The following is a 26,055-nucleotide window of genomic DNA, read 5'->3' on the forward strand; positions in this document are numbered from 1 at the left end:
GTAGTATCTTTATTGAAAATGGAGCTTGTTCAGACTATAAAAAAGAACTTGTCAGCATAGTGATATGTAATTAATTTTGTAATGATTACATCTGCCGTTACATATTTATTTTTTAATTAAAAAATTTTTAAAGCAACTAATTATTTTAAAAGATTATTTTTATTTGAAAGGCAGATTTGCAGAGAGGACAGAGAGAGAAGCTTTTGTCTTCTGGTTCATGCCCCAAGTGGCTGCAACAGCGGAGCTGAGCCAATCTGAAGCCAGAAGCCAGGATCTTCCTCTCGGTCTCCCACGCAGGTGTAGGGTCCCAAGGTTTTGGGCTATCCTCTACTGTTTTTCCCGGTCACAAATAGGGAGATGGATGGGAAGTGGAGTAGCCAGAACATGAACCAGTGCTCATATGGGATGTTGGTGCCGCAAGGCAAGTGAGTAGCCTGTTGAGCTACTGCACTGACTCCCATTATATATTTCAATATGCAAAGTATCTGGAAGAATATATGATGCAGAATTTGATACTCTCTAAGGACTGGGATTAGAGAAAGGTAATTGTTCCTTTGTATCTATTTAGTTTAGCTTTTTTTTAAAAAGACCATAAATTCGTAGTAAGAAAGCAAAATAGTAACAAAAAGATACAAATGGCCATTATAAGTTTTACCTTGTTCCGATCCTTCAGTATCATCAAAACTGTTGATTGACCAACTGCTGGAAACATGCCCAGTCCAACCAGGGTGCCTGCCGACATCCACTGACCAGCCAAGGGAGAGTAAAAATTCCAGGAAATGTGGCTGAACATTTCTGGAAGACTCCACATTCTTTAAAATCTAAAAGATACATATCAATCATCAGCTATCATAAAGGAAACAAAAACATACATCAAAATAAACTTGATAAAGATGATTTAGCTCTGAAACCTCCAACAAGTCCAAGTTCCAAGTAAACTTGAGAATTTATCATTGTAACAAAAAAAATGTATGCCTGAGGCAGGCATTTAGCCCAGCAGTTAAAGATGCTGGCTACAACATCTGCGCTCCATTTGGAAGTACCTGGATTCAGTGCCCGACTCCAGCTCCTGCGGAAGAGCTGATGGAGTTCCTGGCTCCCAGCTTCAGCCCGGCCCAGTGCTGGCCACTGTGGGCATTTGGGGAACTCTGACCCTGTCTCTCATGTGAATGAGTAAAAAAATGTTAAGTAAAAAACCAAAAAATGTGTGTTCTGCAGCTAGACAGACTAGATTGGCCGGAACTTGGGTAGGATTCTCAACTCAGTTTCTCCATCTGTAAGGAGATGATTATACAGATTAAAGATGACAACACGAGTAAAACCCTGAGTCCTCGTTCTGGTGAGATGATTCCTGACACAGATAAGCTTCCCAAAAATAAGGCTGATACTTCATCCTCATCTTCACAGACTTTACTGCTGGACAATGAGAAACGTAAGTGTGAGATTATTTACTTACAAACCTATTAAAAATTCAATACACAGTAGGAATAATTAATACAAGAGAGTATAAGCACTCTTTTCTTAGTATAAAGAAGAGATCCCAGCCATTTCAGGAAAAATAAAGGCCAATGTAACGCCTGGGCTCTCTGGTGAGAGAGCTCCTCAGGTGAGCAGCCCCTCATTCCAGAACTGTGGCTCTCATCTGGGACTCAACTCTGCACTCGAGGGGACATTTGGAAATGTCTGGAGACATTTTTTGGTTGTCACAATGGGTAGGACATTATTGATAACTAATGTTGGAAGCTAAATGTGCTAAAATTAACAGAAGTTGAAGTCATTTGAATAGCTTTTTGGGACACCCACATTCCACTGTCACAGTTCTTGAGTTTCAAGGTTTGGCTCTGCTCTGACTACAGCTTCCTGCTACTACCCCAGGATAGCAAAGGACAGCTCAAGTGGTTGAGCCGCTGCCACCCATGCACCCATGTGGGAGACCCAGCTTGAGTTCCAGGCTCCAGCTTTTGCCTTGGCCTAGTCCTGGCTGTTGCAGGAATTCTCTCTCTTTAAGGCAGGCTTAGAGAGGGAGGCACACAGAGAGTCCTTCTATATGCTGGTTCACTCCTCAAATAGCTAAAATAGCTAAGATGGGGCCAAGCTGAAGCCAGGAGTTTCTTAAGGGTTTCCCATGTGAGTGCAAGACCCAAGCACTTGAACCCCACTACTGCTTTCCCGGGTGTATTAGTAGGGAGTGGGATTGGAAGTGAAGCAACTGGGACACAAGCTGTGTCCACATGGGAATGCTGGCACTGCAGGTGACAGCTTAATTTGCTATGCCACAGTGCTGGCCCCTGCTGGCCCCTGGCAGGAATTTGGAGAGCAAATTAACAGATGAGAACTATCTCTCTCTCTCTCTTCTTCTCAAACAAACAAATCAGTAAATAAGAAAATTTTAAATACACAGGAGAGCTCTGACAGCAAAGAATTATCTGGTCCAAGATGGAACTAATGCTATCATTGAAAACTTCAGTTTTTAAGGAAAGAAAATAAGAAATTCTCCGAAAGGAAAGAGGAGGGTAGTATGAGAATCAGTGTATCAAAATAATTTGGAGGAAATTCCTAACAGTAAGAATCCTTTAGCTTGCTCCAGACCTTCTACATCATAATCAATATTCGCAGCATCCTAGAATCACCACTTTCCAAAGCTCTGCCAAATGATTCTGACGCACTGCTGTCACTCACAAATGCTTGTCTACGGAAGTCAAATCATGCCAAGTTATACCCACTGCTTCTCAAGACATTGGGTACCAGTGCCAGGTCATTCTTAGAAATAGAACCAGTCTTTTTATAAGTGTAACCACTTGGTAAACTTTCCTATTCTTACAAATGCTACAGAGCTAATTTGACAGCTAGCTCTAGTTTTTGCAATTAGAATTTTTTAGAATTGAAACTTACCAATGAACAGTTTCTAAAAGTTCAGTCAAGAAACAATAAAGGAACTAAAGTTAGCTTGTGGGGGACTTGCTAGCAGCTGGAAAATCGTGAACAGTGCTCCTTTACTAGGAGAAGGTGGGCCTCAGCTGCCCCAAGGCAACCTCAGGGAGTCTATTACTTCCTAATCACTCTAGGCCCCACAAAGCTAAGGAACCTACACTGGCTTAGGGATTCCTTATGGATCTGTGTCTTTTTTTTTTTTTTGGATAGAAAAATTGTCCTATTATTTTCATATGACCAATTCACTAGACTTCCTTCCAAAACAGATTCCCAATCCCTACTTCATTTGGATCTCCCATGTGTATCAGTAGGGGGCTGGGTCAGAAGTGGAACAGCTGGGACACAAACCCTAGCTATAATGGGATGCCACCATTACAGGTGGCAGCTTTATCTGCTATACAACACTGGCCCCCAGAGTAACACTAGATTAGGGGTTGCTAATGTGGTACTATAACATGCCTTAATGCTCCTATTAGGAACCTTGGTAAATTTCTTTCTTTTTTCCTTCCTTCTTTTATTTTGAATTTAACCTTGGTCAATGTCTTAAGGCATGTTGATTCGATTAATGATTTTACATCGATTACTGTAAAATTCCAAAATCAATACAGCCACAGTGCCATATCATCTAAATGCCTATTTCACATTTTCACCAGAAACCTCAAATTTCTTGCCACCTGCTCAGTTTTCCATTCTCACCCATTTCATATTTGTTGCCATCCCTCTCCTAGTCTCCCTGTTACAAGTATTCAACCGTACTCACTAGCCTTGTCTTTACCCTTTAGTTCAGGACCCGCGTCCTCCACTGCACTCTGTATGCCTCAGCCTGAAGGCTCTGCTTGTGAAGTTATCTGGAAGCTACGTGCCTCAAGAAGAAAGCCTGTCACTTGCACAGCCTGGCACGGTGAAGCCCAAGGGAGCAGGCTTCATATTTGTGGTAGTCGTTTTATTCTTTTCTTTCCATTTTTGTCTAATGAATCTGAACTCCTTAAGGGAAAGACATGTTACATTTCCTCTCTAAATCACACTCACTGAGAGACAAAAAAACTCAGTTCTCCTAGCAACATAGCTTTAATTAATTCAGTTTCTGAACTGGTTCACAGGCAGTCTTCTAGCAATCAAGCATAAAATACTAATTTCTTCTGGACAAGTATAAACCACGTAGTATTATTAAACAAAAGAAAATAAAACTTCAGAATTCTTACCTCTTGGTTTGTTTTCTGACCTGGCTTCATATAGAAAATAAAAACTGTGTCGAAAGGACGACATGGCAAGAGGTCCAGATACCCAATATCATCAAAAAATCCTGGGATCGTGGAATCAAGTGCAATAAGGTGAGGAGGTAGACGACTATTTGCAGGTTCCTACCGCCAAAGGAGGAAAAGGGAATTATTGTTGATTCCTGATTCTAGTGGCAGGAATAAATACAACCATAACCCCAAAGACATTATTTTACATTTTTGTATACTTTCTCTTGGTTCTTTGTTAAAACAACAGAGTTTACACTATATATACATAATTTATATAATTTGTGTCCTCTTTTTTCTATATCAAGCTTCTTACAGCTTTTCTTTTTAAAGATTTACTTGTATTTTCATTTCAAAGAATTTATAGCAGAGCTCGAGAGAGGCCTCCCATTCACTGGCTCACTCCCCAAATGTCAGGAGCTAGGAGTTTCCTTCATACATGGGTACGGTGTTCCAAGGACTTGGGCCCCTGCAACCCACACTTTCAATAATAATATACTGAAAGAAGATTTCAATATTATTTCTCTAATAATCTGTAGATTTCATTTATATGTGTCACATGAGTCCCATATAACTAGGAAAATTTGGGGCTTACATGTTATCGAAGCAGTACCCCTGGGAGCAAGCTCCTGACTCCAGCATCCTGCGGGTGGGCACAGTGGAAGGGAACTTCCAAGGATCAGGTCAGTGGGTTCCTGCTGCCCACATGGGACACCTTAGCTGAGCTGCTGGCTCCTGGCCAGCCTAATTGCAGCCTTTGCAGGCTGGGGATGGAATCAGTGGTTTGAGCTATGTCTCTTCTTCTCTCTGCTTCTCAACATAAGTAAATAAATGGAAGCACACACACAAAATAAAACAATCAGTTCCTTTAGACAGCATTCTGAACTCTCAATCATTGTTGAGCAAACTGTCCTGAAGCTCACACTGTAACCTACAGAAGCACAGAATTTCACTTACTTGTATGCAGGTAAGATTTTCACAAATTGTAAAAGACAATTCCTGTTATTTTCATAAAAAAGTTATGTCAGCTGAACTTTAACTTACGAACATATTTACTGCTAACTGTTCAAGAAAATTACCTTCAGCGCTTCTAAGGACAAAAATCCAAAGTGTGAGAGGAAAAGGCGGGCTGTTTGGAACTCCTGGGCGGGAGGGGGAGGCTTGCAATCCGTGATGGGGTCAGGGAAACTCCTCTTCTGCAATTCCTCCTCACTCTGTTGCTCAAGGTGTATTTCATAAGCAATCTGCTGGGCCATGCCACTCCTCAATTTTTCATGTTTTTCTTCTAACTAAAATAAACCAAATACTTCAATTTTTGGAACTATCATAGAGTCAATCTTAAGATAAAAATGAAACTACAAGCTACAAAGCAGATGACAATAATTTTCAGGAAGCACTATTTCAGTTTAATATAAAGCATGTAATTAAGCACATGGTTCAAAGTTACAATAGCTATTCCCCTCCCAACCCAAATATCTCCTTAGCACCTCATCAAGCACTCACACTTGCCTTCCTTGCTGTAAATGTGCTGGCAGAGATGTCACTCCCCTTCCCATGGCCAGATTTCTGTCTGGACCCACAGCACCCCAGCATGCTTTCAGATCCTTATCTATAAGGATTACTTAACTATACTTTTGAAAATTTTCCCACAACCTTCCACTTCAATCAACCCTGGTTTAAAAATCCCATCCCTTGGCAAATGATGGTTTTGACTCATAGTTCTATGACCACCTCAATCTTCTTGACCCTTGTCATCCCCAAGCACACCTTGAACCCTCAGATGTGGGCAGCTTCAAGGGCTATCACTCTAAAATTCCCTCTCCGTCCTTCTATAGCCTCCCACATTTCACTCTTCGAGCCTCTGCTTTGTGACTGGAGACACTCAATCCATCCCCAGTGTCCGCTTGTCATTAACATCATTCTAGCTTTATCTGTCTCTCAACTACGTCTAAACCTTAACTGAACCACATCCCTCCAAACTCCCACCTCATCAATCTCCACGTTATTTAAATTCTTGATTTCTAAGATTCTAAGAAATTTTGAGGAAAGTTAGCAGAGTGGGATATATACTTCACTATAGATGATGCTACCTAACCTCAGTTGTACTGAGAATTTTTTTTAAAACTTGGAAAAAAAAATGTCTCTAGTTCACTTGAAAGTCACAGAGTTACAGAGATGGGGCAGGTGAGAGTCAAATAGACAGAGATTTTCCATCTGCTGGGTCACTCTCTAAATGGCCGCAAAGGCTGGAGCTGAGTTGACACAAAGCCAGGAGCCAGGAGCTTCTGGGTTTCTCACATGGGTACAGGGTCCCAAGGCTGGGACTCAAGTGGAGTGGCTGGGATTCAAACCAGTGCCTACATGGGATGTCAATGTCACAGGCAGAAGATTAGCCATTTAATCCATTTATCTAAACTAATAAAAAATGTTGCCTTTCTGATCAGAAGCGCACATGGGTGTGCATCCCTCCCAACTATATAAACAGTATAAAAAAATTAATAAAAATTTTAAATTTAAAAAATGCTCCCCATCTTACCAAACCTTACTGCTAATGTCCATTTTTCTATAAATGCCACCAATTATGTTTTTGCCACTGAAACTCAAAGTTTAAAATTCTTTGGCTCTTTCCTTCCTTCACCAGTCCAAGACTGCTTGAATTTACCTTCACAACACATGATACCCTAAACGTCCACTATCAGTGACGCTGTCATGCCTTTTTCTACTTGGAACTGTCATAATATCTGAACTATTTAGTTATTATTTATTCACAATTTCTGAATATTTGTATCCTCCAAATATCCTCCAGTACGAGGGTCAGCTCATGATGAAACTACCAGGAAACAGCTCAGGCAGCGAGTGACACCTCACTCTAGGAGACAGTCAGTACCTTTCAGTCAGTGCCTATTTGTATCCACGCATTATATGGGAATCCCCTTGGATAACAGACTCAAGTCATTTTATGACTGCCCTTCCATTACACTATAGGCAATGATTTGATCATACAAACAGTTAAAAATTCCTTATATTCAACTCCCTTAACAGTTCAAAAATTTTATCTTACTTCTTCGGTGACAATTTCATGCAAATCCGGAATGCTGAGATCTGCTTTCACGAAAGGAATCTTGTCTACCTCTTCAGGAAATGGCCGATGTTTCACAGTATACTTAAGACCAACATCATTTTTAGGGATTGGGCGAGGCTCAGGCACAAAAAGCTATGAAAATAAAACAAGAAACTTCATCATATATGATCCAACACTCACCTATAATGACATGTATTTCTCTAGCCTCTTAAATGCCAGTATCCTCTTCTTTTTTAATAAAGGTTTATTTTTACTTTTATTAGAAAGATTTACACAGAGGAGAGACAGAGAGGAAGATCTTTCATCCGCTGGTTCACTCCCCAAGTGGCCACAATGGCTAGAGCTGAGCAGATCTGAAGCCAGGAGCTTCTTCCATGTCCATCCACGTGGGTGCAGGGACCCAAGGTTTTGAGGTGTCCTGTCCTTGACTGTTTTCCCAGGCCACAAGCAGGGAGCTGGGTGGGAAGTAGAGCAGTCGGCACACAAACCAGCACCCATATAGGATCCTGGCACATGCAAGAGGATTCAGCCATTAGACTATCACGCTGGACCCAAATGCCAGTGTCTACTGTGGAGTAACAAGCCACAAAAACTCATTAACATTCTGATGATGCTTCAGCTAAGAGTACGGGTGAGGAGCCTGTACTGGGGCCAGCGCAATGGCTCAACAGCTGACCCTCCATCTTCAAGCATCGGGATGCAATATGCTTGCTGGTTCATATGCTGGCTGTTCCACTTATTTTGCTAAGAATGTTCACCAATTCATTATAGTTCTCAAGACTGATAAATGGGCTGAGAACATCTACTGCTCCAGAATGGAAACTCCTACATTCAGTGGCAGGTCATTATATAAGGCATTTCAGAGCTTTGAGACTCAGTTCCCTGCCCCCACAAGAAGTACAAGTTTTTGTTCTTTAAGATTAGTGGCTTATAGAGCTGATGACACACTGTAGTCTGCATAGTGCCAAGAAAAACAGTGTAGTCTTCACTGGTTGATAAACACATCTCATCTAATAGAAACATGGGTATGTTAAATGATTTTACGCATATGCTCCAATTTTGTGGATTTCTATTAAAGTGGTAAAATTTTATGAGACTATTGTAAAGAAATTCTTAGCAATATGAGTAAGGTTTACAATGTAACAGGTGATAGCCGCAATAAACATTTACTCATTCTATTGATGGGTTATTACATGTGGGGAAAAAAAAAGAGTGAAAGGAAATTCACTAAAACATCATGAGCAGCTAGTTCCTGCCAGAGGGCGAGTGCAGGTACAAATACTTGCTTTCATTATCTGAATTTACCAACTTCCTCTGCTGAGCAAGTATTAGTACATAATCACAAATATCATAAGGAAAATAAACAAATGTCATATGGAAAAACAAATATCACAAGGAGAGCTGCCACCTCAAAAGATTTCATTAAATTATATACGCATATTAAAACTATGAACAACACAGAAATAAATCCTGTTAAACCATTTGCAACTAAGTCCTGTTGCTAGAAACATCAAGGGTCTGGCCAAGGCATTTTTTTTTTGTCAGGGCATTTGTGATTTTTTTAAAAAAAATTTTATTTGGCAATCTTTACATTGTTAATTAGGGCAAAAAGGTACGAGGACTATGGGAAAGTGGGTAAGACCACCATTTCCCTATTGTTTCCTTCGTATATCCGAGGCAAAGGGAATATTGAGGGAGGAGCCCCACCTAGTCTCCCACCCACCCCAGGTCCCAGATGTAGGGCATGCTCAGAGATCCTTGCTCAAGTGGTTCCGATAGTTCACTAGTCATAAATCACTGCCAATCTCACCACTCCAGGTACGATGAGGCTGTTGAAGAATCCACTGATTGGCATAGTCCATCATAGAGTCTACCCTTGCCCAGTATTTCGCTGCCAACATATAGCTGAGGTGGTTGATTGATCCGCTCCACCTTCCATCTTTTCTTGGTTAATGTTCCGAGTCCACCATTTCGATTGAGGGGATCCCCAAAGAAACTTTGAGGTGTTCCCAGACCAGATTCTTGTATGTACTAGCAAGTACAGGGCCCGCCACAGTACATCACCCCGATCAGCTGGTGGTTGCAACTGCTGGGTTGGTTCTGTTCTCAGCCCCGACCTCCACTGGAACCAATGAGTGTTGCAGTCCATCTTGGCTTTGCCCATCACATACTCTGGCCAAGACATTTTTAATATATGGTGTGTATCTGACTTTGGTTATATTTAAAATTGGGGTCACTGTTCAGAACAGTAGTCCTTATTCCCAAGTCAGGATGTCAGAATCAGCAAGAATGCTTTTTGAAAAAAACATCTGCTTTGAAGATCCCTTCAAAGAGCTAATTTAGATGCCTAAGATGATTCTGATGTGAACCCACTGAAAGAACTGGTAAGGGTTCAAAAATACTCTGATTTTTGCCGGAGAGTGATTTAGCCTTCACAGCACAACACAGCACCGTCCACCATCCTGTCACTTCCCTGGAACATGGGATGCATACCTTCTGGTTTGCTTTTGCTCCTCTCGGTAAAAGGCAAAGCTGTTGTGCCCAAGCAAGTCTTCCAGACATTCCCCGGACCAGCACAGTGACAGAAGGGAAAAAGTCATCTAAAATAAAATGTTTGTGCAAAGTTTTTATTTCAGATATTAGCTATTTAAGACGAGCCTGTTCTCTACTGCAGAACCCTCCCAGCCAGAGCCCTCTCACAGCATCCTCTACACTAACATCTTTTACATGCCACCGCTGTGGTTTCTGACATATCCATGCGCCATATGTATTACTGTTTTTATTTATACTAACCACTTGTTATTTTGAACATTATTTTAAAAGATGAATGCGAGATTACTTTGAATTTTGGTGTGCTAATTACGTGGTTTTTTAGACACAGATTTAAAAACATAATGCTGCCCAATTCACATTATCTCACATGCCTCCCCGGGGGTGTAGTCAGACACCTGTGGGATGGTTCTTAACACTCAATGACAGGAACCACCTAAATTCTAAATGCACTTCTTGAGTGACCCCCAATGCTTCTTTCTGTTGCATGCTTTTGTCTCAAGTGTGGGCATAAAACTTGTACAAATTTTCTCTCCTACCTCTTATTTCTTCTGTTATTGACTATTATAATAAACTATCAAAATATCCTTATAAAATAAGTCTATAAAATTTCAACTGTTTATACATTTGGTAGACTTCCTATGCAATGAGATTACTGAAATGAGAGTAGAACAGTCTTAAAGTACTTGGCAAAAGACCAGGAAGCCCAAGGGAGACACTGAGATTTTGCAGATTCCTGAGCAGGTGGCTTGGGAGTATAGGATGGAGGAATCGTGAATAGTAGGACTAGGCCAGAGAAAACCAAGAGAGCCTAGGTCTGGGGCAGAGGAAGAGGAACCTGCAGAAAAGAATGCAGATCAGCACTTCTGGAGCGGGGAAGTGAAAAAAGGCCTCAATTTATTTTATGTTAAAGCCACTGTACCTCATCACAAGACAGAATCCACATTGTATTCATACATCCTAAACCATAGGGCAACACCTCTCATTTCATAGACTTAGCAGCATCTAACAGACTCAACATTTGCACAGGACTATTAAGACTTGTTCACCTTGTTCAAATGTACATCAAGATAAAAAGAGTGCACTTACTATATAATTTTATTTTCTGATTCTCTATTTTTCAAGGGCTATTATCCAACAACCAGAAGTCTTTTTTTTTTGTCCAAAGTATAATTACTTAGGATTCAGAGCATTCCTTCCCTGATGCTGGCCACAGCTTGACAGTAATGAAAAACCCACTGATTTAGCAGGAGAGCAGGCTCCTGGTGCTGACACTTACTCTGCTCATTTCCAAGAGGTTGCTCCAGCATTGCCAAGATGACACTGTTATCCAAGACAAAGTACCGGAAACTATGCTTGTTTATGGTTGGCAGCCTGGAGTACTTAATCAGAGTGGTCTCATTCACCAGACTACAAGGAGAGGCAGGCCCACTGGGTGAAGGAAAAGCGCCAAGCAACTGCATGATACTATAGAGAATGAAAAAGATAACAGTTAATTTCTAGAGCAAAATCTCAGGTTCACCTCATGCGTCAATGTATACTTTTGCAACTCTGCACTTTAACTGACCCAGGTGTGCTTCCTCAGTACAGGCTGGTTCACTCCCTGTGGGGAATGGCACGGGCAGGCGGACTCTCCCATCCTGGACTGCAAGGGCCTATTCACTCAGATGCAGGGAGAAGGTGGCCACAGCTTTCAGCTGAGTCCCTCTCCAAGACTTGCACTTGGCCAATGAGAATCACCTGAACAAGAAAGACGCCTGCCCACATCCAACCAAGAGTTGCTGCAGGAGCAGAAAATCTCAGGCTAAGAAAGCTCCGAAGAGTCAAGCCAGTTCCAAAGCACATTGCTGCAATCACATTACAGTTTAGCTCTTCACTTCCCCCACTAGAAATGATACTGAAGGCATTTTTCCATAAATTGGCAAGAAAATTTCTCTCCTGCACTTAAAGAACCTAACAAACTATGTTTCCAAATCATGAAGCCCCTAATGATAGTCAAAAGCCTGCCTCAGATTTTAGGATTATGCTAAATAAAGCATTCTAGACTTAGAAGAGGGTTCAAAGATAGAAACCCCATGTTTTCAGATGAGGAAATCCAGATTTAAAAGAAATGGAATTGCAGACACCTGAAACAAGGTCCTGCTGCCTTTTTACTGTGTACCCATGAGTAGATACTATCTCCACTTTACAGATTAGGAACTTACTAATACTTAGATCACACAGAACTGTAGTAATTATAAAGTGAAAATACATTTGAAATAAATGTTTTCTCAACTGAGACTCCATTGGTCACACCAGAATATCAAGAACGTTTATTTCTATATAGATGTCTGTATACGGACATGGCTTGAATGTGTCCCCCGATGTACTAGAAAGCCTAACTCCTGGGGCAGTAGTGTTAAAAGTGGATCCTTCAGGAAGTGATTAGGTCATAAGGATTCTGCTCTCATAAATGGATTAATGCTGTTTCCACAGGCGTGGTTGCTGATCCTGGCAGTGGAGTCCTGACAAAAGGATGGTGGGCTCAACTGATTTCCCATTCTCTTGTTCCCTGGCCATGTGATGAAGGAGAGTCTTCACTACATTCGTCCACACTGTGAACTAACAGGAGGATCTTCATCAAATATGGCCCTTTGATTTTGGACTTCAAGTCTTCAGACCCAAACAATTATCTTCTGCTTATCAATTATCCAGTCTATGGAATTATAGTGGCACAAAACAGACTAAACACTGAAGCAACATTCACTATGCATCAGGCACTGTTCTGCACACCTGACACAGATATTACTTCATGTAGTCTCACTATAACACTATCCAAAAGCTATCATTATTATTCCATTTTATAATGAAGAGGCTGAAGAGAAAAAGCATCCTGAGAGTTTATCTTGTGGTTTTATTGTCACTTGGCCCTTAATTGCGTTTCATTTAGAAAACCATTCCACAACAACACTTTTATAAGCTCAATTGTCAGCTTGCTCGACTTCGCTCCTTTTTTAAATTTAAGGCGTCGGGCCCGGTGCGGTGGCGCAGTGGTTAAGGTCCTCGCCTTGCACGCCCAGGATCCCATATGGGCGCCGGTTCTAATCCCGGCAGCCCCGCTTCCCATCCAGCTCCCCGCTTGTGGCCTGGGAAAGCAGTCGAGGACGGCCCAAAGCTTTGGGACCCTGCACCCGCGTGGGAGACCTAGAAGAGGCTCCTGGCTTCGGATCAGCATAGCATTGGCCGTTGTGCTCACTTGGGGAGTGAACCATCGGATGGAAGATCTTCCTCTCTGTCTCTCCTCTCTGTATATCCGCCTTTCCAATAAAAAAATAATAAAAATAAATCTTCAAAAAAAAACTTTTTTATTGGGAAGGCGGATATACAGAGGAGAGAGGAAGATCTTCTGTCCGATGATTCACTCCCCAAGTGGCTGCAATGACTAGAGCTGAGCCAATCCGAAGCCAGGAACCAGCAGCTCTTCCGGGTCTCCCACGCAAGGCGAGGACTTTAACCACTACGCTATCACGCCAGGCCCTCATCTGCGTCCAAACATTCACTTCCAGGACACGCCAATGCCTTCTTAGCCACCTGGTAACAAGGATTTACAGACAAACTTCGCCATCCTCTCAGACTCATCCGAGATCCGCTACCCCAGGAACGTTAATTTAATTTTCTTAATACTCATTTTCTTTCAACTCCCTTGCACTTTATTTGCACCTGTTCTCTTGTAGTACTTAATTTTCCACCTAACTTTTTAGCTATCTGTATTCAAATTTCATGTGCCCTACTGAATAAGATGTTGGTGGCTATGGCTAAATCCAATTTATTTTTATCATTATACCACGCATGTTCAAGGAGTTCACAAGTCTTGAGCCTATAAATGCAATATAAATTAGTGTGGCAAAGAATAGAGGTTCAGGGGCTATCACCACAGAAAGATGACGGCCATCTCTGGAGTAAGATTCTCCAAGAACCTTTCCAGTTCTAACACAACCAGTACAGAAAAAAACAAGCACCTAATCTTTCAGCTCCAATTTTCTGATCTCTTTCAGTTTAAAATATAGATTAGGAAACAAACAAAAAAGTATTACCATTTTATTTCTGAAGAAAATTTTATCTTTAAGAGGTTAGTAACTTAGTTTTGAACAATCCAGGGGAAGACAGGATAGAAAGAATGGCTAACCATGACCCAGTGCAGTAACTTTCATACCATGTCAGGGTGGCTTCGGCAGCATCCTTTACCCTCATCGAGGCAGGGTTTGGCTCTTTGTCACCTTTGTACTTGACCTCTTGCTCACTGTTCTTAGATTTACTTCCTGAGATGCCCAGTTCCACAATCTCTAGAACTTCTTTTAAGCAGTCCTAGAAGCACAAAAAAGGCAGACCAATTTTTACAATACACCTTTCTCAATCAGATGACAAGGAATTCATCAAAATATTAATAATAGCCATACATTGGTGATAAGACTCTAGTTTCTAATTTAAAAAAAAGTATGTATTAATTTCATAGCAATATAATGAACTTTACAGCCCCCTCCAAGTGTTTAATGAGTTAAAATAAATTTAGTTTTGTAACAATTCTTACAAAAAATTATCATGAAAGAAATGAAAGAACTGTACCAATAATTCAAGTTAAATATGGAAGTGTTAAAATGCTTAAGACATATTAGGCTGTCCAATGGAAAGCTTACCAGTGTGTCACATTTTTAAGCAAGTTCTAATATAGCTAAAGATTCTGGTATTTTTTAAATTTACATTCTGAGTTTTTCAGAATATTGCTTTATAAGATACAGGAAAGGCAGATTAGATTGCTATGTCCACTAGAAAATGAGGAAATAAAATTCTTATTTAGAAGCAACCTTTATAGACAAGCTATGATTTGCAGCCTGATCACCAACTGACCTTGGTTAGGTGACTGTTGACCAAATTCCTACTATCTCAAGGATATCACTAGTTCAAGGCAGAACAGTTTTGATAATCTATTAGTCAAAACTGACTTTGAAAGAAACTTCTCTCAGAAGGACTTCTTTATGGGTTATTTTGTAACCAAGAATAGGCATGATAGAGTATTTTCATTGTATTCGCATAAACAACTGTTTTACTGAAATCTAAAAAGCATATTCAGTTTAAAGTATGCAACCTAGTATTTTAATTTCAATCTTCTCCTTTAAAAGGCATTTTCCTAATATACCTTTTTTCCTCTACTCAATGTCTTAACATTAAGCTCACCTTTTCATCAAGCATGTCAGGGTGTTCTGTCAGCCAGACACAGAGACACTGAAAAGCTGCCACTATCATGGAGTGCAGATCCCGGGAGTGAAGAGGAGCTGGCCGACTACACTGGTACACAATGTAGCTGCACACGGAACTGATGGCTCGCTTCCGGTCTCCTGAGTCAACCATCACTTTCACCTGAAAAGTCAACCATCACTTTCACTTTTCTCTAATATAAGAAAACCATCATACAAATTTTAACTTTAATAACCCGTTCCATGCTGGTTTTGTTGGCTGTACCCCATGTGTTTTGATGTTACTGATTTCATTTCTGTTTCTTCAAAATAATTTTTCTCTTGTCAAATTCATCAGTGGTTCATGGATTACACAGTGGCATCATTTTACCCAAGAGACTTTTGAGTTTTCTTTTTGTCACTCATGCACACTTTTTCTTTTTGACTCCATGGTGCTGTAGTTTTGTTATTGTTGTGCTGATTCACACCAGTTTTTTACCTTATTTCACGGCTTCTAATTTATGAGAATGTATAGTGATGGAGTAATAGAGACTACCATATTCAGATATGGGGACACAATGCAATATGCATCCCTACTTCCAAATAAAATATGTACTTCCCAATGAAACTGTTGGACATATCTAGACAATGGGATGTTGGACTGTCATTGTCCAAGCAATGTCAGAAGACACTTAAATAACAGACTGATGGAACCATGACTCCTTATAAAGGACTGTACTATTGTAGCAAGGTAGGGAAAATCTGTCGGTGGGTATGGGATTTTCAGGGGAGGAGAATCCCAGTGTCTATGGAATTGTAGCATAAAATTAAAAAATCTGGGGCCCGGTGTGATGGTGCGGTGGTTAAGGTCCTCACCTTGCACGCCCAGGATCCCATATGGGCGCCGGTTCTAATCCCGGCAGCCCCGCTTCCCATCCAGCTCCCCGCTTGTGGCCCGGGAAAGCAGTCGAGGATGGCCCAAAGCTTTGGGACTCTGCACCCATGTGGGAGACCCAGAAGAGGCTCCTGGCTTCGGATCAGCATAGCATCGGCTGTTGCGCTCACTTGGGGAGTGTAATCATCAGATGGAAGATCTTCCTCTCTGTCTCTCCTCTCTGTATATCTGCCTTTCCGATAAAAATAAATCTTTAAAAATATTTAAAAATCTGAAATAAAAATTTAACAAAAAAAATAATTTGGTTGTGTTGTGGATTTTGTTGCTGTCATCTATTTAAAAAACTGTATTAAGCATCTTTGCAAAACAACATCTGGTCTCCATATCCAGATGTCAAGAAATCCTATTACATAGTGGTGACTGAGAGCAAGGCAAACACCTTTAGCTTCCTAAACTTCTATCCTGAGATTGGATGATGGATAGCATTCTCTCTTCTGAGGTTCACAACAGTGACATGGTCAAGCAGGGACCATATAAGATCATTCATATGACTTGGTTTCAGTATAGCATAATCTTAGGTTTGATGTTCAGTACACCCTGTCTGAGAAGCACACAGCTGATGGTGATTTCAACACAGTAGCTCATGGGCTGCTTGTTGGGGATCACCAGACCACTGAAAAAGTTCATGGATTTCATTTTTGTCCTGAGTTTTCCTGACACCATAGACTCTGCCTTAAAAATCCAGCACATGTAGGCAGCTCAGCCAGTGCTGCCCTGTGACCTTCCTTCCCTGCAGGAGACCTCTGGTGGATCACTGACTGATTCCCCAGAAACTGGGCAGCAATGAGTGTATGAGAGCATCTCCACAGGCCCACCAGGTGGGAGGTAGGCCAGTATCCAGGACCTTGGGGTCCTCACTCTGCAGAACTGACCCTGAACCCTCAGGCCTCACATTTTTCCAAAGTGTGCAATGAGGAAAGGAGAGTACCTAGAAAGTCTTCAACTTTATATTGGACCTGATTTTTATCTTATTTATTTATTTTTTTAGAGATTTATTTATTTTTATTGGAAAGGCAGATATACAGAGAGGAGGAGAGACAGAGAGGAAGATCTGTTTGTTGATGCAGTGCCCAAGCGGCTGCAATGGCCGGAGCTGAGCTGATCCGAAGCCAGGAGCTTCTTCCATGTCTCCCATGTGGGTGCAGAGTCCCAAGGCTTTAGGCCATTCTCGACTGCTTTCCCAGGCCACAAGCAGGGTGCTGAATGGGAAGTGGGGCCGCTGAGATTAGAACTGACGCCCATATGGGATCCCGGTGCATGCAAGGCAAGGACTTTAGCCACTACACTACTGCACCGGGCTTTTTTTTTTTTTTTTTAATTGGAAAGTCAGATTTACAGAGAGAAACAGAGACATAGAAAGATCTTCTGTCCAAGGGTTCATTCCCCAAATGACTGCAACAGCTGAAGTCATGAGCCAAGAGCTTTTTCCGGGTCGCCCACACAGGTGCAGGGTCCCAAGGCTTTGGACTGTCTTTGACTGCTTTCCCAGTCCACAAGCAGGGAGCTGGAAGCCAAGTGGCGCAGCCTGGACACAAACCAGCACCAACATGTGATCCCAGTGCATGCAAAGAGAGAATCTAGTCACTAGGCTATCATGCCGGGCCTGCCAAAACCAGGAGCCACAAGCTTCATCCAGCTCTCCCACACAGCTGACAGAGGCTCAAATATTTGAACCACCTTCTGCTTTTTCCAGGCCACTACCAGGCATCTGAATTGGAAGTGAAGCAGCCAGTACATAAACTGGCACCTGTATAAGAAGGATATCAGTACTGCCAGTGGTGGTTAATGTACTGTACCACTACGCTGAAACTGTCCTAAGAAATTTTTGTATAACCCAGAGTCAAAACATTTTCTCCTATTACTTTTATCTGGAGCTTTAAGAGTTTGGGTTTTACATTTGGGTTTATCATTCATTTTGAATTAGTTTCTACACATAGTCTAAAGTATACATCACATTTTTTGACCTTTAATAAAATATACAGTCAGCTGTTCTGGCATCAGTAGTTGAAATGATAAGTCTTTCTCCTTTGATTTACCTTTGTCATATTCTCAAATACCAGATGACCACAAATATGTGGATATACTTCTTAGCTCTTTAACTGTCTATTTTAAGTACTCCCCTATTTGTTCAACCTTATTCCAATACCTACTGCTTCAGTCAGTCGTGAAGATCAGGCAGCATTAGCTTGATTTGTTCGGCAGTTCTAGAGCAATACTGCATTTAGGAGTGCTACTAAGATTGCATTAAAGGTTATAGGAAATAGCACCTTGTTCTCAAAAATGCAGTCCTGCCTAGAACAGACATTTCCACTTTCTCTATCAGCAATTGTCCCTCACAAACCTCTGTGGATCTCAGAGGCTAGCTCCAAGCAGCAGTGAGAATAGTCTAGATGCTTTAGCCTGTTTGTCTCTCTAGGTAAGTCACAGCCTGTAACTGAGCATTCCCAAATCTGTTAAATGAGGTTTAGATAAACCACATCACCCCAGACAGTAACAGCTCATATACATGGATTATCTTTCTGTTCACATGGCCATACGGCACTGTATATATTTCGTTCTATTTGAGCCTCACAATATCAGTTACTAAACATAAGATAATTTCGTCCATTTTCCTGATAAAAAAAACACTCATGTATTACTGAGTACACACAGAAATTAGAACCCTTATACACTGTTAGTGGGAATATAAAATTATTCAGTAGCTGGACAAGACAACCTTGTAGCCCCTTAAAATATTAAGATTACCACAGGCGGGCATCATGGTGCAGTACGTTAAGCTGCCACTTGAGATGCCCATATTCCACAGTGGAATGTTAGTTCAAGTCCTAGCCATTTCATCTTCTATATTCCAAATGCACCTGGGAAGACAAGTACTTGGGTCCCTTGCCAATCACATGAGAGACCTGGATGGACTTCTTGACTCATGACTTTAGTATGGACCAACTTGGCTGTTCTGGGCATTGGGGAATCAGAGGTTGAAAGCTCTTTCTCTCTGTCTCTCCTTCTTTCTATATATCTGCCTTTCCAATTAAAAATAAATAAATCGTAAAAAAAAAAAAAAACCAGCCAATATGAAAATGTCTTCTATGATTTGGCAGTAAAAATATCATTCATGCTACTTTAAAGAAGTTCATTTTCTGAAATTTCACTTGAGGGCTCAATTTCATAAACTTTGGATATGAGCTAAGGGCAATCCTGCAATACCCATATCCAGGAGTTCAGGAGACATAGGAAAAGAACCCTAACCCAGGGCTACTGGTTTAAACTAACAGAACTACCTTTCTCACCTTTGCCAGGCCAGAGAGGAGTTCCAGAGCTGCTAGTGATATGCTCATGTCTTGCCGCCACTGAGAGTTGAGTCTTTGGGTGACGAGATGAATGCTGCGAATCAGGAGTCCGGCAGCTGAATCTGTATTAAGAGCTAGGATATAACCCCAATGCCACATCCAACAGGGAGGGAAAACAACTAAGCATTAGTAACAAGAAGCACAGCATTCCACCAGGCACAGACTACAGCAGCCACAGTGAGCACGACGGGCACCCACACAGTGCTACACTCCCCGCCCCACTGGCCTGAGCACAAGCCCACTGAAGAGTGAGTGCACGGGCACACACCTGGACCAGAGTGCCTTCTAGCTCCTGGTCCTCATACTGTCACACGGAAAACCGGGATTTGGCAGTTTCTGTATGATTATTGTAACAATTAAACAAAATTTCTAAATTAAGATCTTATAGAATTACATTTTCAAAAATGGCTAAAAAGTTATTAATTATTGCCTTGGATGTTTACAGGCCAAACAATTAAAATCAAACAGCCTGCAAAAATGCTGGGAATTACATCTGCTATAATTACTCAGAGGGTTTAAACCATCCAAAATCACATGCAATGCCTTTTCAGATATGTTTTCAAATTTAAGTAACCAAGACTACTTTAATACTTGTAATACTATGAATAACCAGGTACTGTGTTTTTAGTTGGCCTCTAAATCTATATTAAAAAATAACTACTACTTAACTTATAAATTAGGAGAAATTAGAACAAATTAAATTGAATTTTAAAAGGAAGCTTAGGGACATTATACCTGTCGATCCTATCAGAAAGAGGGCAGTGACAACAGAAAAAGGAATGATCATTAAAGAGAGACATTCATGCGACACTAACACAAATCTGGATTTCTCAGTAAAAAATATTTTAAGACATTACAAGCAGAGCTCACTAACACAAGTTCAAAATGCTCAAACAAACAATAATCACTTCAAACATTTATATTAGAACACATGCAATAATGCAACAGCTTCTTTAAAGTATTTTCAGAAAGTATGAAAAAAAATCCAATCTATGGTATGCCTAAATCCACATTCAAACTGAATAAAGCAGTAATAAGTTGTTTATAAATGAAATATTTAAATGTACCAAGTAACCACACAATGACTTGATATAGCTAATCTGCTCAATAACAATTATTGTCAATTTAAAGCACAAAAGCATGCCTTAAGATCCTTGAACACGGCTCAAGAACTATTCGAATGATTAGGAAAATAAACTTATTCCAATTTAGTTGGACAAGCATTTACAGATTCAATACACTGTTAGTATCTATGTATAAAGAGAAAGGTACCACAAACTCACATAACACATTTAAGAACTTATCAAGGCAGAGAACATCCCTCAACAGGCTGTTTGCTGGCAAATGTTTGATTTTAAACTTCAGGCTTTAACCTGAAAATGCACTCTTCTCTGGCTGCCCACCTAACGCTTTCCCCTTAATGCTCCTGGCCACCTGTAATAACTAATTTATAGACTTCCCTAACTTTAGACTGTGGGCACCAGCTTTGACTCCATATAATCAACATCTAGTATACAATCCACAAATGTTTCCTGACTGCTCATTATAATCATCTAAAAAAATCTACTGAACTACCTGAATCTAACTGCTGAGAGTTATATAACCAGACTTAAAAGATTTTCTTTCCTTTTCAGCTTTTTAGACTAACACTCTATCGTACTTAAATATGTAAAGAAAGAAAAACCATTAAAATTTTGTTATTTGCTTATTTTGGTTCGTAAATATGAGCATTCACTATGTTCTGTATAATACTGAACTTCAAAAACACAGACAAGGCTTACCATAATCCCGCAGGAGAGCCTGCGCAGGCCTCTCGCTGTCAGGGGTGGTGGGCTCCGTGCTCCCTCCGCTTGTTGAACTAATGCCACTGTTAGTGCGACTGTGGCTCTTCAAATTATTTTCTCCACCACCCTAGTCAAAAGAAAACAAATCAGATAGTTGAGGGCTACCTCCATAGTTTACTACTAAAGGTAGACATGAATCATTAAAAACACACTGATAAAATGGAATGTGCCAACCAAATAATACAAACTGATGATACACAGATGAAAATCAACAAGCACTTGATTCCACCTGTATATCTTTGTAGTTTTACTATTGCCTAATGCTGATTCGAGTCTGTTGTCCATAAGTTACCTGTTATGTTCCTGATAGGTTACAGGTGGAATCAAGAGCGATTCTGACAACCTCTTAACAGGAGGTCATATGCACAAAATGAGGGGGGTCCCAGGGTGAAGCAGGAGGCCTGTATCCCAACCCTGGAGACTCCCGGATCCTCACCAAGGACTATCAGTATGGGCACCAAGGACTACATCCCAACTGCCAAGCAGACAATGGGGAACTGGAATGCCTTCGGAGGCCAAGAACTCTGAGGTCACCCACCCCCGTTTGGATCTACCACATGGGATGGAAGAAGCCCAAACCCTTCCTTGCAGGATCCAAGGTCATCGGAACAGTGAGCTTCCTTCAGGACTAGGGAGAAAGCCTTCTCTGGTCCTCACTGAGTTCCAACTTTGGATCCCCACCCTATAATGCAATGACTATCAGGGTTGCTCCGAAGCCCCCCACCCCAAAATACAACACACACACACACACACACACACACACACACACACACACACACACACACACACACACACACACAAATTGGAATAGACAGAGAACAACAAGGAAAGCTTGGAACCAGACAGGAAACGGTCAGCATGGACTCACACATGCCTTACTAGGTAGGACACAAAGATTAGTTAGTCCTCACTAAGGTATTAAAGATTTCTCTGCACACCCCTCCTAAAACTGTTCTGCACTTCAACTGTTGACATACGCCTTGTTAGAGTCATAAGCCAGTTTAGACTTTCCCAAAATCTGTCAAGTTCAGCAAAATTAAGCTTCAACACTATAAACTACTGAATGCTAAAATGAAAATAGTCACAAGACAGCTGAATAGTTCCCTATAGCCATTTTAAGGTGTATAGCAGCCGGTTCTGTGTATAAACCAAAATTGAAATGTCATTGAAGTAGTCACAGGATGTGGTTAAGAACTTGCATTTTTTAACATATTTGTTACTCAATACCATGTCAATTAATTCCATAATGTTGTAAATTGATGTTGATGTTATATTGTGGCTTTTAATTGATCGGGATGATATTCTGCCAGCTCTGCTTTCAGACTAGAGATGGTCTCCCTCATGAAACTGTTGAATTTATCTAGACAATAAGATGCTGGACTCCATGCTTGCAATGAAAGAATCTTAACTGAACTTGAACTGTAATACTGCAACAAGGTGGAGGAATCCACCATGGAGGGAGGGTATGGAGAGGGGTTGGGTGAATCCCAGAGCCTATGAGACAGTGTCACATAATGCAATGTAATCAATAAAAAAAAAAAAAGAAAGAAAAAAGAAAATCAACAAGCAATTAGAACTGCTGTGGAATTTTTGCATGATACTTTTACGGAGGATATGAAGGGTTTGACATCTTATAGGGACCCAAACTGGATTCATCTCTGCTGCTGTTTAGTAAGGAGACCAGTCTAGGACCTTGCCTACCTCCATCAGACTTCTGGGTCCTTACAGAAAATACCTCAGTGCTTCCCAAGCAAGACTCCAGGGCACACATACAATCTTAAAAAATACAAATAAATGGGCCCAGCATGGTAGCCTCGTGGCTAAAGTCCCCACCCTGCATGTGCCAGGATCCCATACGGGTGCCGGTTCGTATCCAGGTTAATTCACTTCTCATCTAGCTCCCTACTTGTGGCCTGGGAAAGCAGTAGAGGTTGGCCCAAGTCCTTGGGACCCTGCACCTGCATGGGAGGCCCAGAAGAAACTCCTGGCTTCTGGCTTTAGATTGGCTCAGCTCCGGCCATTGCAGCCACCTGGAGAGTGAACTAGCAGATGGAAGAACTGTCTGTCTCTCCTCTCTGTAAATGACTTTCCAAGTAAAAATAAAATCTTTTAAAAAATAAATAAATAAACAAGGGTATCTTTCAAATATAGATAAAAATTACAAATATATATAATACATAGACATACGCATTTTATATAAATATAACTTCTATTGCTTCTTGGCCTTTTGGCTAAGATCAAGTGTTGCATAAACTCTTAAATATTCAGAGGTTAATCAACCTACTAAAGATTTCCCTCCTTTCCCCTCCCCATATAGTTAACTATATCCAGATAAGTAAATGATTATTAGCCATTTGCTCTGAATGCAAAGTTCTTAAGGAGAATCTGATCACACCATGTCTACTCAGACTATGCTCCAGGGTTAGAAATTACATAGCTTACACACAAGAGGAAGGGACAGTGAAGTCTCTGGGAAGCTTCACTGATTTGGAGGCACTGGTGCAACTTTTGGTCTAGCAGGGGCTAGAGGAGGTGATGAGATGGAAAAGAGTATCGACTAACTGCTTACAATCAGCACCAGATCTATTAGAGACAGCAGGAAGTATGCAGTACAGGGCGCTTTCTATATCTTTAAGCAAATCCTCTGGCAGCAAAACAAGCAAGAATTTTAAGCAAACACTGTCCAGAATAAAAACTGGACTTAGCTGGAGCTTCTATCACGCAAAATCCCTCAGGAACTTGATATACAGCAGATGTGGTAAGAAATCTTAAAATATGCAGAATTTTACAATAAGATCCTTCTATTCAGAGTCAAAAGACAGAGTCAAAGACAGACAATGTAATTCACATAAAATCAGAAGTTGATAACTATGAGTAATTTATGGTAAACGATGATAAACTCTCCTTACCATCTCCATTTGGCAACCAATGGCTTCTAAAAGTGCTGAGTCTTGAACAATATTTAGCATTGCCCCTGTAGCAGCAGCAAAACAGATAAATAAACTTTTATATTAAATATATGCTAGGATCCAAAAATGCATACTCATGTAATTAATAGCAGAGAAAAGACATATTTCTCACTGAGCATTCTTGCAATTACTACAAAATTGCTAAAAATCCTGGGGCCAGTGCTATGGTGAAACCTCTGCCTGTGGTGCTGACATCCCACATGGGTGCCAGTTTGAGTCCTAACTCCTTCAGTTCTCATCTAGCCATTGAGACCATCTAGAGAGTGAACCAATGAAAAGAAGACCTCTCTCTCTGTCTCTCCTTTCTGTAACCCTGACTTTCTAATAAATAAATCTTAAAATCGGGGGGCAGGGAGAATGGTACAGTGCCAAAATAGGCTAAGCCACCTATAACGCTGGCATCCTATATGGGTGCCAGTTTGTGTCCCATGCAGCTCCCTGTTTGTGGCTTGGGAGGGCAACAGAGGATGGCCTAAAGCCTTGGGATCCTGCACTCACGTGGGAGGCCTGGAAGAGCCTCCTGGCTCTTGACTTCAGACTGGCCCAGCTTCTACCACTGCACAGTTGCAGCCATTTGGGGAGCCATTTGAACCACCAGGTGGAAGATCTTGATCCTCTTTCTAACTTTACTTTTCAAATTAAAAAAAAAAAAAGTAAATCTTAAAAAAGAACAAGAAATCATCCATCTGTTGGATCACTCTCAAATGACTGAAACAATCAAGGTGGGCCAGGACAAATCTAGTTTAGAAATTCCATCTGGATCTCAAAAGGGTGGCAAAAGTCCAAGTACTTTGACCAGCTTTTACTGCTTTCCTGGGTACATAAGCAGACAGCTGAGTCCAAAGTGGAGCAACCAGGATTTGAACTGGTGCTCTGATGAAGGATGCATCATTAGCTGCAGCTTAACCCTCTACATCATGATACCAGCATCTCCACCCTAAAACTAAAGTATTTCTATATCAGGTAATCTTCATGTGCCAACTGTAAAGTAAAGCTATAAATGGTTATAGATTCTCTTGTTTCCAAATTTTCTCTTTTCCATTTTACTAAGTTTCTAGAACCTAGACAACAATATGAAAGAAAATGTTATAACCTGCTCCTTCAACTAACTTGCCAAAATGAAGGGATTTGCTCTTCTTCATTGATTCTACCTACCCACTTTATAAGTACTGTACTTCCTGAGTATTCACTCCAACTACTACGCCATTAGTAATTTTTGACCTTCTCATTTCCTTTTCTGAAGTTAAGTCCTAGCTTTATTTCTGACTATGCAGATCCTGTCCTCCATTACCCAATTTAATTTCCACTTCCCTCTCAAGTGTTCACCCTTTTGGTTTCTTCTACCGTAACCACAAAGACATTCACCATGATGTGCGATCAACAAGGCCTTCTCCAGAATAACGACTGCTATAAGGGTGAGGAACCATACCGCTCCTGTCTCAGATGTTTGCCTCAGAGGAGGATTGTGCCTCTGGCAAGGATGAAAAGCAGATGTACGAGGACAAGAGCAGCTTTCAAGTTGACAGGCATGAAAATGTAAAATACTACAGTGAGGAACAGCACCATAATGTATCAGGCTAACCTTCCACCTGTAGTCATGGGACTACATATAGGCACTGGTCCCAGCTGCTCTACCTCCTATCCAGTTCTCTGCTAACGGGCCTGGGAAAGCAGCAAAGATACTGGCATAATTGGAAATGTTATGCAAGTGCTGTGGCACAGTAGGTTGATTCTTTATCTGTGGTGCCAGCATCGCATATGGGCATTGGTTTGAGTTCTGGTTACCCCACTTCCAATCCAATTTCCTGTTTATGCACCTGGGAAGGTAGCAGAAGCTGGCTCAAGTGCTTAAGCCTTGTACCCGCTTGTGAGACCCTGATGGTTCATAGTTGGTTCACAGCTTTGGAAGACCAGCCCAGCTCT

The 26,055-nt window shown here is 41.1% G+C and overlaps 1 protein-coding gene across 3 annotated transcripts in view; it reads right to left on the reverse strand.

Moving 5' to 3' along the window:
• Window positions 1–26,055, reverse strand: part of RALGAPB (Ral GTPase activating protein non-catalytic subunit beta) — a 77,885-nt gene that overhangs the window by 10,416 nt on the left and 41,414 nt on the right. The window contains exons 15-26 of one of the 3 annotated variants that reach the window (XM_040981478.1): window positions 24,073–24,137; window positions 21,101–21,230; window positions 20,055–20,063; window positions 19,260–19,381; window positions 15,019–15,201; window positions 14,000–14,151; window positions 11,087–11,274; window positions 9,751–9,857; window positions 7,237–7,389; window positions 5,255–5,464; window positions 4,134–4,292; window positions 656–821 (exon numbers count right to left, since the gene is read on the reverse strand). In XM_040981478.1, the coding sequence (XP_040837412.1) occupies window positions 656–821; window positions 4,134–4,292; window positions 5,255–5,464; window positions 7,237–7,389; window positions 9,751–9,857; window positions 11,087–11,274; window positions 14,000–14,151; window positions 15,019–15,201; window positions 19,260–19,381; window positions 20,055–20,063; window positions 21,101–21,230; window positions 24,073–24,137 (1,644 nt within the window). Of the gene's footprint in view, window positions 1–655; window positions 822–4,133; window positions 4,293–5,254; window positions 5,465–7,236; window positions 7,390–9,750; window positions 9,858–11,086; window positions 11,275–13,999; window positions 14,152–15,018; window positions 15,202–19,259; window positions 19,394–20,054; window positions 20,064–21,100; window positions 21,231–24,072; window positions 24,138–26,055 lie in introns of all 3 variants that reach the window. The other 2 variants (XM_040981477.1, XM_040981476.1) reach the window with 2 other exon arrangements.

This window comes from Ochotona curzoniae, unplaced genomic scaffold, assembly GCF_017591425.1.
Source record: "Ochotona curzoniae isolate NIBS_2020 unplaced genomic scaffold, NIBS_Ocur_1.0 contig_3520, whole genome shotgun sequence".
Classification (NCBI taxonomy): domain Eukaryota; kingdom Metazoa; phylum Chordata; class Mammalia; order Lagomorpha; family Ochotonidae; genus Ochotona; species Ochotona curzoniae.